The sequence below is a fragment of the Crocodylus siamensis genome, chromosome 2 (genome assembly GCF_052110815.1).
Source record: "Crocodylus siamensis isolate JL-2025a chromosome 2, ASM5211081v1, whole genome shotgun sequence".
Taxonomy (NCBI): Eukaryota; Metazoa; Chordata; order Crocodylia; family Crocodylidae; genus Crocodylus; species Crocodylus siamensis.
The window spans coordinates 82,208,320-82,223,105 of NC_143396.1; the positions used below are offsets into that span (position 1 = coordinate 82,208,320).

Consider the following 14,786-nt stretch of genomic DNA (forward strand, 5'->3'; position numbering starts at 1 on the left):
TAAATTAGTTTTCACAGCATACCACAAAAGTAGATAGAGTCACTGCATGAGAAGTTTTGGATAGCCAAAGTAACCACTGAAGATGAATTTTAATGTACCTTTACAAAGCCTAAGCACTTGGGCTCAATACTTGAAGAATAAAGACAGTACAAATCACTGTCAGTGAATATAGCAGCCCTTCTTTATGCTCAGTGCTGGAATACCAACTTCAGACCTACTGCAATGGGGGTGGAATAGAAGTCATTTATAGAGTGTACCTGCATGACAGCTCTGAGGGATTTGCCCTGGTGGTCTCTTCACTTGCGTCTTCAGCTTGGCTAGTCTATACTCTCTTCCTCAGCATGAAGCTGACTGGCCATTCTGACCATACATTTTTCATAGGAATGGGAGATTCATACATGAAAGGTCTTCTGTTTCCTACATGCACCTGGACAATCTTATTAAATAGTAATAACGGAGAGCCAAATTCTGTGGTCAGAATAAATATTAGTAGGAAATGGAGTACATTTACTAAGTGGAGGTAAAAGGATGAAATATTTTTCAGCGCAGTTTGGCTGAAAATTTTAAGGTGACACCAGAGCATAAAAGCCACTGAAAAAAGGGTAATGTGTCATGTTATATGGAAATAGTCCACAACCCTGTACCTTTTTACCTTCCCCAGGCACTCTCTAGCACTTTAAATATGCTATTGAAGGGTAAGTTTTCTTAAGCAGTGCTAGAATTAACATAAACTATGAAATTATATTGTGCATTAAAGTTAAAAAAGTTTTGTGCTACATCAAGTTTTATGATGGGATTTTGTAACCAAAGGATTTTGAGCAACAGTCTTTCCCTTATACAGTTTACGTCATTTGTTTCTTCCTGTTTATGTACCCTGAAAAACTGAAAGAAAATTATAGGGATGCAATATTATACAAGTCCAATTACATCCCCATGAGGAATATGATTCATTCTTTTGAACTTCATTTGCATACATAAGCTGGAAAGAAAAGGAATGATACAGAAATGTAAACTGGGTATTAATATAGCCAATGACACGCACACATCTATTTGGTTTATTTCAGTTAAAAAAACCCCAAAAATAAAAACAAAAAACAAACAAGAAAAAAACCCCAGATTTATTAGTGCCAGTGAATGTTCATAGTAAGGTAACAGAAACTAAGCTATTTTGAGTAGCAACCTACATCATAGGATATCAAAATAAAATTTCATTTTAACTTGGTTCTTGCTGACTAGAAGTCCTCATTGTCTGTGTATGAGACCGCTAAAGGAAAGTTGCTACAGTCGAACACGGTTCTGATAGAACTTGGCACATAAAGAAACAATTCAACATTTCATCCATACAGCACTTCCACCCTTCTAGAGCACTCATTCAAACATACTTACATAATGCATATACATCATGACTAAAACCATGTCTGGCTTAAAGCACATAGAATAGTTCATTCTAAAAGTAGCATATTTCTACATCAAAGCAGGTCAATGTATTTACAGCAGATGCTCTAACTCTGCAGATGGGTTTTGCTTGAAGTTCTCTTTCTTAGCATACATTAAAATGTTCAATTTGTCAAATTATTTATCAAATTAAAGATGTATCTACAGGAAGATCTGTTTGATCATGTGCAAGAATTCTAAGGCAATAGTAGTAGTTGTTCCACAGGACTAGTGCTGCCATTGCAATGATCTTTTCATAACACTTTTCGCTTAATAAGTCTTTATTCTTCAGATGCAGCCAGGCATAGTGAGACATTCATGATCCTTAAGTTGTTGGCTCAAAGGTCTAAACTTCTTGGTTTTGTTTTTTTGTTTTTAATGTTCATGGAATAGCACCATAGAAATTATCTTTCAACGACACATCCTGGGTTTTTGTATTGTTTTTATGGGGGTTTTTGCCATCACAGAAACTCTTATTCCCAGAAAACAAATGCTCCTGTTCTCTCAACTGTTTAGGAAGCCTTTCATTTCTTATCAGCTGAAACAGAGATATAGCTCCTTCATAAACTGGCCCAAAGAAATATAGGTTAGCAGCGGTTTCACTTTTACAACTGAAAATAAAATCAGTAAGTGGAGTTTCAGACGACTCTGATCACGATTATTTCTGTTTCCCAATGGACAAGCATTTTGTTATATAACAGGCTGATAAAATATGAACTCAGTCTCTTAGGTTCAGTGCAAGATAAGAGCACATCATCAGATATACCATACTTAATTAATAAACCCAATACTTTCATCCCTTTATGCTATCCAAATTCCAAGTATAATATGATGACGTATACAAACTTTCAGACATTTAAAGGTGTTAACACAAAAATGTTCTAAAGATCAATTATGTTTCAGAGATATGAGTTTTCCAGTTTCAACACACTGATAGGACGAATGAATTCCTAAAATTTACAGACCAACTTCAGAAGAGCCTCCCATTTCATAGCTTCATTTTTTTTTATCTTTGCATGCACTGTATCTTAGATACAAAGCCACAGCAATTAGTGTAAGATATAAAGACAGCATTTTGAGTATGTGACCTGAAGGAGCTTCTTTGTCTTCTAGACATCAGACAATTGTCAGAATGAAGAGCAGTCTGCAGGGTCACTTCCCCTGAATTTGGCTGATTGACTCTACAGGTATCTATGACAGATGTCAAACTATGAACAAAAGCTTTTATAGTCTCCCTGCAAGGATGCAATGCCCTTTCATCAGCTTTGTAGAGACAGTCAAGGATGGATTCCACACATTGTCATCATGTCCATTCCACTGGGATAGCTGAACGTTTCTTTGTGAACTGAGATGTTTCGGGTCTCATAAGATTTCCTTTCAACTGAACTCACGTAATATAAAATGTTTGTACTGATAAATTCCATCAAAAACAAACTAAACAAACATACACGTTTTCCTTTTTTCTATTATGTATTCTCTCTTCCTGTCTTATTTTCTGGAAATTAGGATCCTGCATTATTTTTTGATGTGAATGCTATCTTGGTATTTTATACTTTTGTATCGTATATGAAATCCTTTCTTGTTGATTGTATCATCCGTATGAAAGTGGAGTAAAACAGCATCCCCGGCTGAATAAATTTCTTCTGGGGGCTAAAATAAACAAGCAAATAAAATGTTTTTGTTTTTTTTCTTCCCCACACCAAGGTCTACTTGTTCTTGTTCAACCAAGACCTTTTCTTATGGGTATTTTATTTCTCATTAAACAATATAACTTAAATGTCAATGTGTCTAGAAATATCATCCATAGCTGACAGACAGTTTACTCCAACAGTTCAAGGTCTTGCTCTTACAATGCAAAAGTTAGAGGCACAACACTCATAAAAACATAAAACATTTTTAGAGGAATAATATAATATAAAATATAATCACATAGGACTGGCTATATTGGAATGGTTCCATAGTGTGCATTATCCACCATCACATCTTTGGCCAGAAAAAGTTATTTCAGAAGAAGGTGGAGGAAACCCAACAGCAAGTACAATTGAGAAAATCTCCTCCCACGTATAAAATACCTAATGAGGTCAGCCACATATTTTATAAACATATGCATAGAATATGGGGAGAAAGTAAGGAAAAGTGTCATAGGTCTTAATCACAGGAACTGTATGGTCTCCTGTTAGGAGTACAGGAAAACAGTGAATCAAGCAACAGTGAAGTTGGGAACCACAGAGAAGACGAAAGACATGTGTATACCTCTGAAGCAGCAAGTCCTGGCCAGGCACCCCCAAGTACACCCCATCCATCTACTCCTGACACACATGATCCAGACTAATGTTTATTTCTATAGCTGTTTTTGAAACCTTCCTCTTTTTAGGGGAGCATCTGAACTTCTGGGAGGCAGCCAATGCTGAAGCATCTTCACTGACATATTTCTGGATTTGGTGCATAAATATGGAAACCAAGGCACATTGATACCAGCAGACCAACCCCCAAATGCCTCTGAAATCTGCAAAAATGGTTTAAAATTAGGCTAAAGAGTCTGTCATTTTAAAATAAAATACCTTACTCTTCAGTAAAGAAAACTCATGGTAAGATAAATTTAAGGGCAGAAAAAATGTCATTTTAAACTGTTCTAAAAATGTTTTAAATCATTTTCTTAAACCAATTTTAATTATTCCTGTGATGATAGGTCAATTCAGTGGCTAGTGATCTCTTAAATGCTTCCACTGGCCCTTAAGATTTCTATGATAAAATTCTCAAATGGGAAAGAATGTATCTTCTTATAGCAGGTAATAGCAAGAATGGGTGAACTGATAGGCAAAAACCAAGAAGGATGTTAGCCAGATGCTAAAAAAGGCCATAATTATGATGTACCTGAGTTTATTTGTAAAGTTTACTCCTATTTAGTGTAAGGAAATTAGGCCCAGAGGTGTCACATAGTTGTGCCACTGCTACTTGTCCCAGGGAACATGTATGCACGCAAGCTCTAGTTAATGGCGAGTTGCCCCAGTCAGGGTAGGGGAGGCTAGGGCCACCACCTGGGTTGGCCCCACCAGCCTTATCTGGGGTCCTGGGGGTCTCCCAGGCATAGGAGGTGCGTAGTGGGGGCACATGCCCCCCTGAGACTGGCCACCACCAAAGCCACCACTGGCTGACGTGGGCAGCAGCATCTGCGGGAGGTCCCCACCACCACCAACACTGCCGGTGGCAGCTGTGGGCAGCCTCCACTCACTGCTCGCTGCTGCCAATACCGAAGCCGGTGGCTGCGGGTGGTGTCTGCTCACTGACATCAGTGGCTGTGGGTAGTCCCCACTTGCTGCCATGGTGCCCCTCCCAGTCTCAGGAGGCACCAGTTTTTCATGCTCCCAAGGGTCCAGCAGTAGCAATCTGGGTGCACAGGGCCTGCAGTGTGGCTCCAGCCAGCCAGATTCCAGTTTTGAGCAGTTCATATTGCCACCATGTGCACCACTGTTTTTTTCAGGTGTGGGTTGTTTTGACACTGGGATCTCCTGCTGTCAAAAAAAGCCTGCTCTGCTGCAAATCAGCATTGCAGCAAACACGTGCATGTGCAGTGTATTCAGTTTGCAGCTCCGCAGATGGGTCTGCAGCACTGCAAACCACATGTACACACTTGTCTGGATGCGCCCTGTGTTACAGTCCCATACCTTGCAGATCTCTCCCAGTTGTGTTGCTATTTAGTGTTCTTGAGACTGCAAGTTATTGTGGAGTCAACATCAGTTTACTGTTTGCCCTTCCCTACTGTAGTGCAGGTAATTTTTCTGTGGTGGTTTTGTATAAAGTCATACACACACACACACACACACACACAATATCAAGCGTAAAGAGCCATAGTTTAGGCTGAAGCGTTGGATGTATTGTCAAGACCCGCTAGATTTTATGAATCTGAATAAGATGTGTACATTTAATTCTAATAGCTTTTGATGACTATTTGCCTATTTCGTGTGTTTTTATAATAAGAAATACACATTTCAATAAAAGTATGCTTGTTTCAAGCTTATTTCAGATTTAAATTGAATAATGCCTAAGCATTTAGCATATTAGCAAACTTTTTAGTTTCATTTTAATTGGAGAAATAGAAGCATATGTTGTGTTATATGTAAGGACACGCTACACCATCTGCACCCCTCTTTTCAAAATCCTATATCTGCCCATGCCTCAGAAATTACTACATCTGGTCAGAGGAGAAATCATAGAAATCAGAGAGAAGTGGGTTGGAAGGGACCTCCATAGGTCATCTAGTCCAACACCCCCTGCCTGGGGCTGGATGATCCCTGTCCAATCCATGCTATACACATATAGTAAAAGTACCCTCAAACCCTGACACAACATAAGACATAACATCCTAACCTGCCACAGGTGAAGCAGGGGGACCATGGCAGCCAATATTCTGCTTCTGTAAATGGTTGTTAAAGAGATCCCAGGTAGAAGGCCAGGCCCCCTGCTACAGAGGCAGGCAAAAGCTCATGATACCCACCTCACCAATCTGAAAAGTATCATTGACCAGGAGGTAGCATAAGAATGATACTGTAGCCATAATGGTTCAGAAATTATGTGGGAGGCAAGGATTTTTTAGAGTGGTATCTTTTACTAGGTCAACTGTATAGCTGATATAGAGTTAGACAGGCTTCCCACTAAACAACAGACACCAAACCAAATGCAACCCTGTTCTAACTACAAATGCAAAACCTGGCAACATACCTCCACTGCCACCACACACTCACTCCCCTCAAAAACCTATCAGAATCCACTGATCATACATGTCTGTCACAGAATCTCATCCACATTCCTACATGTCCTATACATGTCTCATCAGTGCACCAAATGCCCTCATGGAAACTATCCACCAGAATAAACTATCACAGAAAAAAAATGTAAAGGACAGATGCAAACACTCCAGAACAACCACTCCTTTCTGACCCCACAATCCTTATATTCAAGGCAAATCTACAAAACAACTACAGAAGATGGGCTTGGAAACGGAAATTCATAACTTTGCTGAACACTGAAACATGTGGACTAAACACTGACAATGGCTTTATGGCTCACTGTAATCTACCTACTATATTTACTAATCTTCCTGCATTTCACAGGTAATAAAGACCCTTTTTGCCTTTTAAATGGTCTTGCTCTTCCACTGATTAGATTACCTACTCTGCTGTACTTTTCTTCTTTTGAAACACTCCTGATAATATCTTTGCCCCTACTTTACAGACTTTGTCTATTCCTTTAAGCAGACTGTTTTCATTTGCACATGGAGTTGTACACGTTATTATTTTATCTGATATTTAGCTAAAGCTGTGTCTGTTTCTATCCCAGACATGAAAAACTCAAGTTTATGCTTGAAAGCTTGTCTAACATCTCTCCTGACTACACAGTTGGTTCAGTAAAAGATATGACCAAAAAAACCTTTCACAAAGGCCAATATTTTTTGGTTGAAAATATTTCAATGGAAAAATTCTTAGTCACAGAAATATCTCTTTCCCTGATTTTGTTAAATACTTTTACTTATATATTTTTATAAACCTAAATTTTGGGTAAATTATTGGACAGTGTAACTATGATGATTTTTTTTTTTTAGTTTTGTATTTATTTATTTATTAGAGGGTAAAGAGAAGTTTCAGTAATTGACTACTTACCCCAGATCCACAAAATCGACCGAGTCTCATAGCTGTCGTATCATGGCCATCAAAGAGTTCAACATAGTCATAACCACAGTCTGCCTCTTCTTCTACTTCAAAAGTCTGAAAAGTTAACTCTACTCGATAGCCACGTTCTGACACCAGCAGCCACTCGCAATCCACTTGAACTGGATAATTATTATCACCAAACTGTGCATGAGAGTACAGATCTCTAGGCTTGGTTTCAGCTTTCAGTCGACCACCACACTCTGTAGGAACAACAACAACAAAAAAGAGAAATGAAAGACAAGCACAAGTAAACATTTCAGCACAATACTTTTCTTTGGGCTACTCACTGAATAAGGTACTACTTAATATGAATAAGTGTGGCTTATAATTTTATGATTTTTAAATAGTATGATGGGACACAAAAATACTGCCAATACAAGAGTCTCAAAATGCTCCAGAATGCATAGCTTTATTTCATTTAAATATTTTCTATAATTCATTTCCTATTAACAGTTTTAACCAAAAAAAGGGAAAGGACAGCAAACTTGTGAGGAATAATATAGTGAAAATGGTGTGATATCATGACATCATGAGACACAGAATGTCTTGCCTGTCAGTAATGGGATTTATTCAGCAAACAATGGGAAATGCCTCATTGATAATAACACAGTTTGTAGGAATCTGTTTCGGCTCCCATACTTCAAGAAAGATGTGGAGAGATTGGAAAGAGTTCAGCACAGATAAACAAAAATTAGGGCCTGGGAGGCAGGACTTATAGGAAAGGTTGAAAGAACAAGGGCTATAGTCTGGAGAAGAGAAGACTGTGGGGGATTTGATAACAATCTTCATATAGCTGAAGGGCAATTGTAAAGAGGAAGGAGATGGGCTATTCCTCTGTAGCGGTAGGGGACAGGATTATGAGCAAAGGCCCCAAGCTTCAGTAGATCAGAAGGAACTTTATGTCTAATGAGGTTGGTCAAGCATTGGCATAGACTACCTACAGAAACTGTGGAATCTCCATCTTTGGGAATTTTAAGAGCAAATTGGACAGTCAGCAATGATCCTGCCTTGAGCAGGGAGCTAGACTAGATGACCTTGTGACATCCCTTCCAGGCCTACTTTCCAACAATGTTCTAAGGACAGCTAAACCAGCTTAATCCTTTATTTCATTCCATTGTGTATTCCATTATTCTCACTATAAATCTCTATATGGGTTAATACAACTTTATTAAGAGGCATTCATTCATATTAGAGACTCAGTAACAAATTTGGTTTAAAAATTGGTTTAAATTGTATATATTTATTTTAATATTTTCCAAAACTCTATTTCAGAAATGATGAATTTCAAATCATGGAAATGAACATTAAAACCAATGTATTGGACTATAACCAGGTTGCTTAACAGAAGCAATAACTCCTGAAGATTTAAAAAACCCCAAAAGTCCAATTCACCACTCCCGTTGCAAATAGTTTAGCTACTATTGGTGATCATTTCCATTATGTTTAGCTTTCTATAAGAACTTAAAACTTCTACTGCATAAATGCTCTACATTAGTCACTTAAAGACATTATTCAAGGCCAGCTGTCAACAGATGGAAAATTGTATTTAGAACTATGTTTAAGGGGTGTGGGTGGGTGCTTTTCTTCTTCTTTACAACTAAGGAAACCTCAGTGAAAACATCAGAGTTTATTTTAGACGGTTGTTCTCTTCCTTGTTTCTCACCAAGAAATAGTCCTCTGCCTATGACACTTTTTCCACAGCAAGTGCAGATGGAACTAGCATCTGATATCTGTACACTCATAAGTTTATGTTAGGAATCAGTGAGGCTGTGTTATGTTTTTATATTGAGCTAAGCCAAATCCAACGATCCAAACACCTCTGAGCTATGTAAAAGAGAGGATCTGTATCTGAGCTTTGTGGATGAGGCCCAACTCTAAGACTGGCCAATTGTGATGTCATATGCTCAGCAGTCTGCATTCAGGTTGGAATTCATAACAGGAACTGCTGAATGCTTAAAATGGTGCCGTGCAGGATTCATAGATGTAAACCTAATAATACAGAAATGAGAAAGATCAAAGCAGCGGTATCACTAGGGAAGGTGACAGGGCAATTGCCTTCTGTGCAGACTTGGAAGATAGTGGGGGTGAAAAAAAAATCCAGCAACTGCTAGCAGATGTGTAATAGTGCTGGTGGTATGGTAGCAAGCAGACATGCTGCCCACAGGCATCTGGCCATGCCAATATGCTGCTTTATTTCTAATTGGCTTCACGACTTGGAGGCTGGATTTCTAATTTTGGATAAGATTTTGAAATTTTCTTAAAAAGCATGCATGGCTGACAAACTTGATATTCCCCCATAGCCCTCCGTAGCCACTCATTAGGCTCAATATGTTTGTATCTTTTTGTGCATTTTTTTCACTTTACAAATGTGTACAATCAACACCATAACATATGCAATCCATCACATACATTTATTTTGTTGCTGTTATTCTCATATACTAGCTTCTTCATTTTTTGTGAATTCAGTGATATATTTTCTTCTGACTGAAATATTCCCAGTTTTAAAGAGTCACATTCAGGACATAACACAGCCGTAAAAAGGAAAACTTTTAAGAACTTGCCTTGAGCATGCCTTGTTTGCTCCATACACACTATTATGTTTATGAGTTTAAAAGAGTGGTCCATCCATATTAACAGCTGCAGAAATTTTAAAGTTTACATATCAGGAAGATATTTTCACACTTGAAAAAGAGAACTGAAAACTGCTAAGTTATCTTGAGGAGTATGCAGGGCTTTTTTATTGGCAGTCATCCCAGTTTCAGTCAAGAGACTATATAGACACAATCTAAGTTTTTGTGAAAGTCGATTGAATTTAAGATCCTAAGAGTCTGAAGCTATAAACTATAAGGCAAACCTACTACCGGCCCGAAACTAATTAACCTGTCCCAAGTATGGTGGGGATGTAATTCCAATTATGAGACAGCCTGCCCAGAACAGCATAGCCCCCTTACAGGCAGCTCCAGTCAAACACAGTAAAAGTTTATCCTGAGACATGGCCAATATCACTTCTCAGGCTCTGTTAGAGGCTGAGAAGTTTTGTACAGGCTAAAAGGGGAAAAATATCTTAGCTCCTTCAAGGGCTAACTCTTAACCTTCCATTTCACATGGCTCTCTATCTAGTAATGGTCTTCTTTAACTGACCTGCTAGACAGAGATTACAGGCTAAGCCTATTGGTTTAACTACACCCAAGAAGAGGGCGCCAGCTCTTCTCCTGACAGAAAGCAGTTCTGTACCCTGAACAAAATCTCCCCAACTCTGGAGCAGAATGGGACCAGGTTTCTGAGCGTTGCTCTCAACGCTGTGTTACTTGCAACGTTCCCAGATTGAACTGGGCACTATGATTCTTTTTATGCTCCTCTCAGTAGCCCAGGAACCTGCAAAGGTGGTTAGGTTGTAAAATTCAAGTAGTCACAATGTTACAAGTGTTTAGTGCTGTTAATGATTCAATGCAAAGTACAGCATTGATAAGCCAGCATTGCACGTGGTTCAGACAAAGGGACCTCCTAAAGGAAGTGGGGAATGGGCTTGGGCCCCAGAATGTAAGGAGAAGATATCATTTAATCTCCTGCCATTTCATCCCATCTGACAGAAGGTCAGTGGGATGCCTGCAACAGAATTAAGACCAAATTAAGAGTGGAGGGATTAGGAGATTGATAGCAAATTTTCTCCTATATGGCAGAAATTATGGAGACAGGAAAATCTGTACTGTGTGAGTTATTGCTGGATAGTTTCCAGGTATGTTCTTTAATGAAGCTACAGGCTCAATAAACCATACTCCTAGTGTTTGTCTGCAGTCCCTGTAGGAGTGAGGCTTTTCACTTGGCCCATCTGAAAACTTTAGTCAAGAGCTCATCCATATTTGGGTCAGACCTGTGTTAGCAAAATTGGTTTGAAATATGTTTCAAAATCTATCCATTTTAATGCAATTAAAGCCATCTGTCCTGCCATATGAAATAATTAAAATAATTTAATAATAGCATTTACTATTATGTTAAAAGTATATTTTACTTTTTGAGGGTTATGAGCATTTGATATATGGCAAAAATTTGTCGGCATTATTCTCCTAATTATGGCGCACTAAAATAAATAAATAAAATATTATGCTTCATGCACAGAAATACATAATTTGAGACATTTTAGACTGACCCAGCGTTAAACTTTACTATAGTTTTATCTCTATAATCTAAATGTATTTAATTTAAATGAGAATTTCTGAGTTGGGATTCAAAGCCAAAAAGTGACACACTGCGAAATCATCTGAACCACAGAACCTGAGAGAGAGAGAGACAGAGAGAGAGAAAGACAGAGACAGAGAGAGAGAAAGAGAGAAAAGGCAGGCCAGCAATAGAATAAAAATGTGATCATGATTTAACAGACAAGATGACCTCACTGTTGAATGCTTAAAAATAATATTTAAACAATTTCAAATGTAGGGGATTATGATGTAGACTATAAACATTAAATGCATTAATTTTAGGTGAAAGACTTTTTTTTATGTTAGCTGCAGACATGGATTTAAAGACTCACTAAATAAATTAAAAATTGTAATCCTTTGGAATAGTTTAAGAACTGGAAGATACTTAGCCAGAGAAATACTATTCATTCTTTACGTGACTTCCAAAGTTTGACAAATGAAATTATTACAAGTAAAAATAAAATTCCTACTTTTTTGGAAACATGGTGTTAGCTCATACAGCTCAGAAAATCTGGGGGGAATGCAATGCACAGTGATGGAATTTTGGGCATAGCCTCTGGGGTCCATCCTTAAATTGAATCCATGAAGCTAAATGATTTTGTTGGTGCCAGGATGGAGGGGAATGAATATGTCAACTTTTCTCCCTGTGTCCTTGACCAGCTGTGCAGGGTTAGATGCATTCTAGTTTTTACTGTCACCTTGTACCCCTAAACTGAGTAATTATCATTGTTTATTTTTATTTCTGGAAATATATTTTTGAAAACTGCTAAATATTTTCATTAATGCAGTGCAGATAAAATATTTATTCAGTGACTATGCTTATAGCTAGATAACAATATCCTTATTCTGTACAGTATCTTTAACACTAAACACTTCATAACAAGAGTGACAAATAGCTTTACATTTTCTTTAAAAAATGTCGTGGAAAAACATGCATTGAATTATATGATCACAAGAATGGCTTTCTGTTTATCTTGCATTCAGAAAAAAAAAGAAGCAAATTTTATTTTTCAATGTTTCAAGAAAAATAATTCATTTACACTAAGGACATTTTTAAAGCCAAAGTATAGACCCCTATAAATATACATTTATAAGGGAAATTCCAGCAAACTGTTGGCTGTAACAATGAAAATGGTAATACTTAGGAGTACTCTGGGCACAGATTTTAACTTCTTCCATATAATATCTACTGCAGTTAAGTAAGTGGAAGGCTGACAATGATAAAGTCAGAAATGTTCTAACAGCTGTTTTTATCATCACTTTTGGCCTTTAATTGCTTAGTTATTTTAATGAGTACCTTTTATATCTAATTTTGTGAAAAGCATAAAGATATCAGATCATTGTGGTGAAGAAATCTGGAGCATAATACAGGCGTTTGCACACCAGGGCCTTTAACAGGATGGAAATGTAGACTAAATGACAGGGTGAAGAAACCTTTCATTTCCTAGGCTCAGACCACAAAGGGTGAAAAATAGGCTGGGTTCTGATCCGTGAAGTCTCTGCCAAAAGAAAATTAATCTAGCAACGTATTAAAGATTATGTACCAAAGACTAAAACGGAAAGATCTAGTTCGAATTTAAATATTTATGTACACTGAATTGTTAGTTGTAGACATATTTACTTTGAGCACTTTAGGCTATGTGAACACAGACCAAAAAAAATTACACATGCTGTAGCTCAAGATTATGCACTTTTTGTTTGTAAAACTTTACTATGGTAGAGATGATGATACCTACAGTGCCCCACACTGATATGGAAATTACAAAATAATGCATAAGTGAGAATATGCTGTACAAAGTGAGGACAGATATTATTACTACGTTTAAAACTTAGCAAAGATACTATTTTGTTCTACTGTCTAATGTTGTTGAATGACTCCACTTCTCTTTACACATACCATGCCTTGGAAATTGAAGTTATTAAAGTTGCCACTGGGGGTCACTATAAGTCAAGCAAATTCAAGATTCATGTTTCTAAAATAAAGCAGGTCTTAAGGAACCTTTTAATAAACTTTCAAAAATATTTTGAATGATAAATTATATAAACAAGGAGAGTAACTGCTACATCTGAAGATGATTCTTTTTCCCCAGAAAGTTTATGGATTTTAGCAAGGCTCTCAATATCGATTTGTGTGCGTTTACCTTTGCTTATCATCAGGGATCCTGGTTTTCACCAATTTAAAAAAAATCTCCAATTTTCAGTTAAAAAAAGTAACCCCAAATCCATATTTTTCCATGATTAAAATGATAAATCACACCCTCTCTCTCTCATTCATATATATATATGAGAGAGAGAGAGATCTCTAGAGATATATATCTATAGATCTGTATATCTAGAGAGATCTAGGCGGGGGAGAGAGAGAGATGTTTCATTTTAATCACGGAAAAATGTGAAGTTGGGGTTACTTTCTTTAACTGAAAATTGGAGATTTTTTTAAATCAGCGAAAACCAGGATCCCTGCTATCATTCTGTTCTGGCAACAGAGGAAATAGTATTAGTTGTTTAACCTATACCCCATATCCTATTTAAAAGTGAGAAGAGAAAAAACAGATAATATTGTGATATATCTAATCTTTAAGAATCTCCAGTACAAATAAAATTAGAAGTTATTGAATCTTTTCTAAACATAGCCACTGAAGCATCACCTCTAAATGTACTACTAAGGGTCTTCTTAGACATTACACTGTGAGCTGCACATATGTTGATCAGTGTTAGTGGTAGCAGTCACACTTGAGGACAGCAGGGGCCAGGAGGACCGAAAAGTAAGAATTCCCCCTCCCCCCTATTCTGGGCTTCTGTCCCAGGGTATCTCCAGTTCCACCCACCACCACTCCTGGGGCTCTCCCTGCTCCTTGGGGTTCCCCCCTCCCCTCCATCTCTCTGCTTACTTCTGGCTGTCCGCACTGTCTGTCCTAAGGGAAGCAAGCAAGGGAAGGTTGGCCAGCTGGCCTGCCTGGCTGCCACCATTGATCTTCTCCAGGCTGAGCCCAACCCAGAGAGCAACAGTAGGGGTGGCAGTGGCCAGGCAGGCAAGTTAATCTTTTCCTGCCTGATCCCCTTGACAGGGGAGATAGCCACAAGCAAAGGGGGTGCAGGTGGAGGGGTGTGGGGTTTCTTCTTCGTGTCTCTAATCCAACCTTTCTTTATGGCCTGCTCCCAATGTTCTGTACAGGCCACTGCTTCTGGTGTTGATGTTGCCAGATCTTGTGAGGAGCAGTGTGGTACCACAGGGAATCTCAGGAGATGATCCATGGTTTGCTGGGGGGGGGCAATGAGCAGGAATCTGGAATGCTGGGGAGGGTTGGGGGGGGGGGGGATTGGGCCTGATTCAGACCAGCAGGGGAGGGGGGGCAGGTTGCAAAAGATTAATCAAAGTATTTGAATACCCACTTACAATACAAAGGGGTCCACATCTCCATTCAAAATTTCCAAAGGGATCTGCACATCC

The 14,786-nt window shown here is 38.2% G+C and overlaps 1 protein-coding gene across 5 annotated transcripts in view; it reads right to left on the reverse strand.

The window, feature by feature from the left end:
• Positions 1 to 1,041: 1,041 nt before the first annotated feature.
• The window catches only part of TLL1 (tolloid like 1), a 242,831-nt gene continuing 229,086 nt past the window's right edge, over positions 1,042 to 14,786 (reverse strand). For all 5 annotated transcript variants that reach the window (XM_090036240.1, XM_090036238.1, XM_090036241.1 and 2 more), the window contains 2 exons: positions 7,092 to 7,342; positions 1,042 to 3,084 (listed from right to left, as the gene is read on the reverse strand). In XM_090036240.1, coding sequence (XP_089892366.1) covers positions 2,950 to 3,084; positions 7,092 to 7,342 — 386 coding nt within the window. In that variant the 3' untranslated portion in view covers positions 1,042 to 2,949. The remainder of the gene's footprint in view (positions 3,085 to 7,091; positions 7,343 to 14,786) is intronic.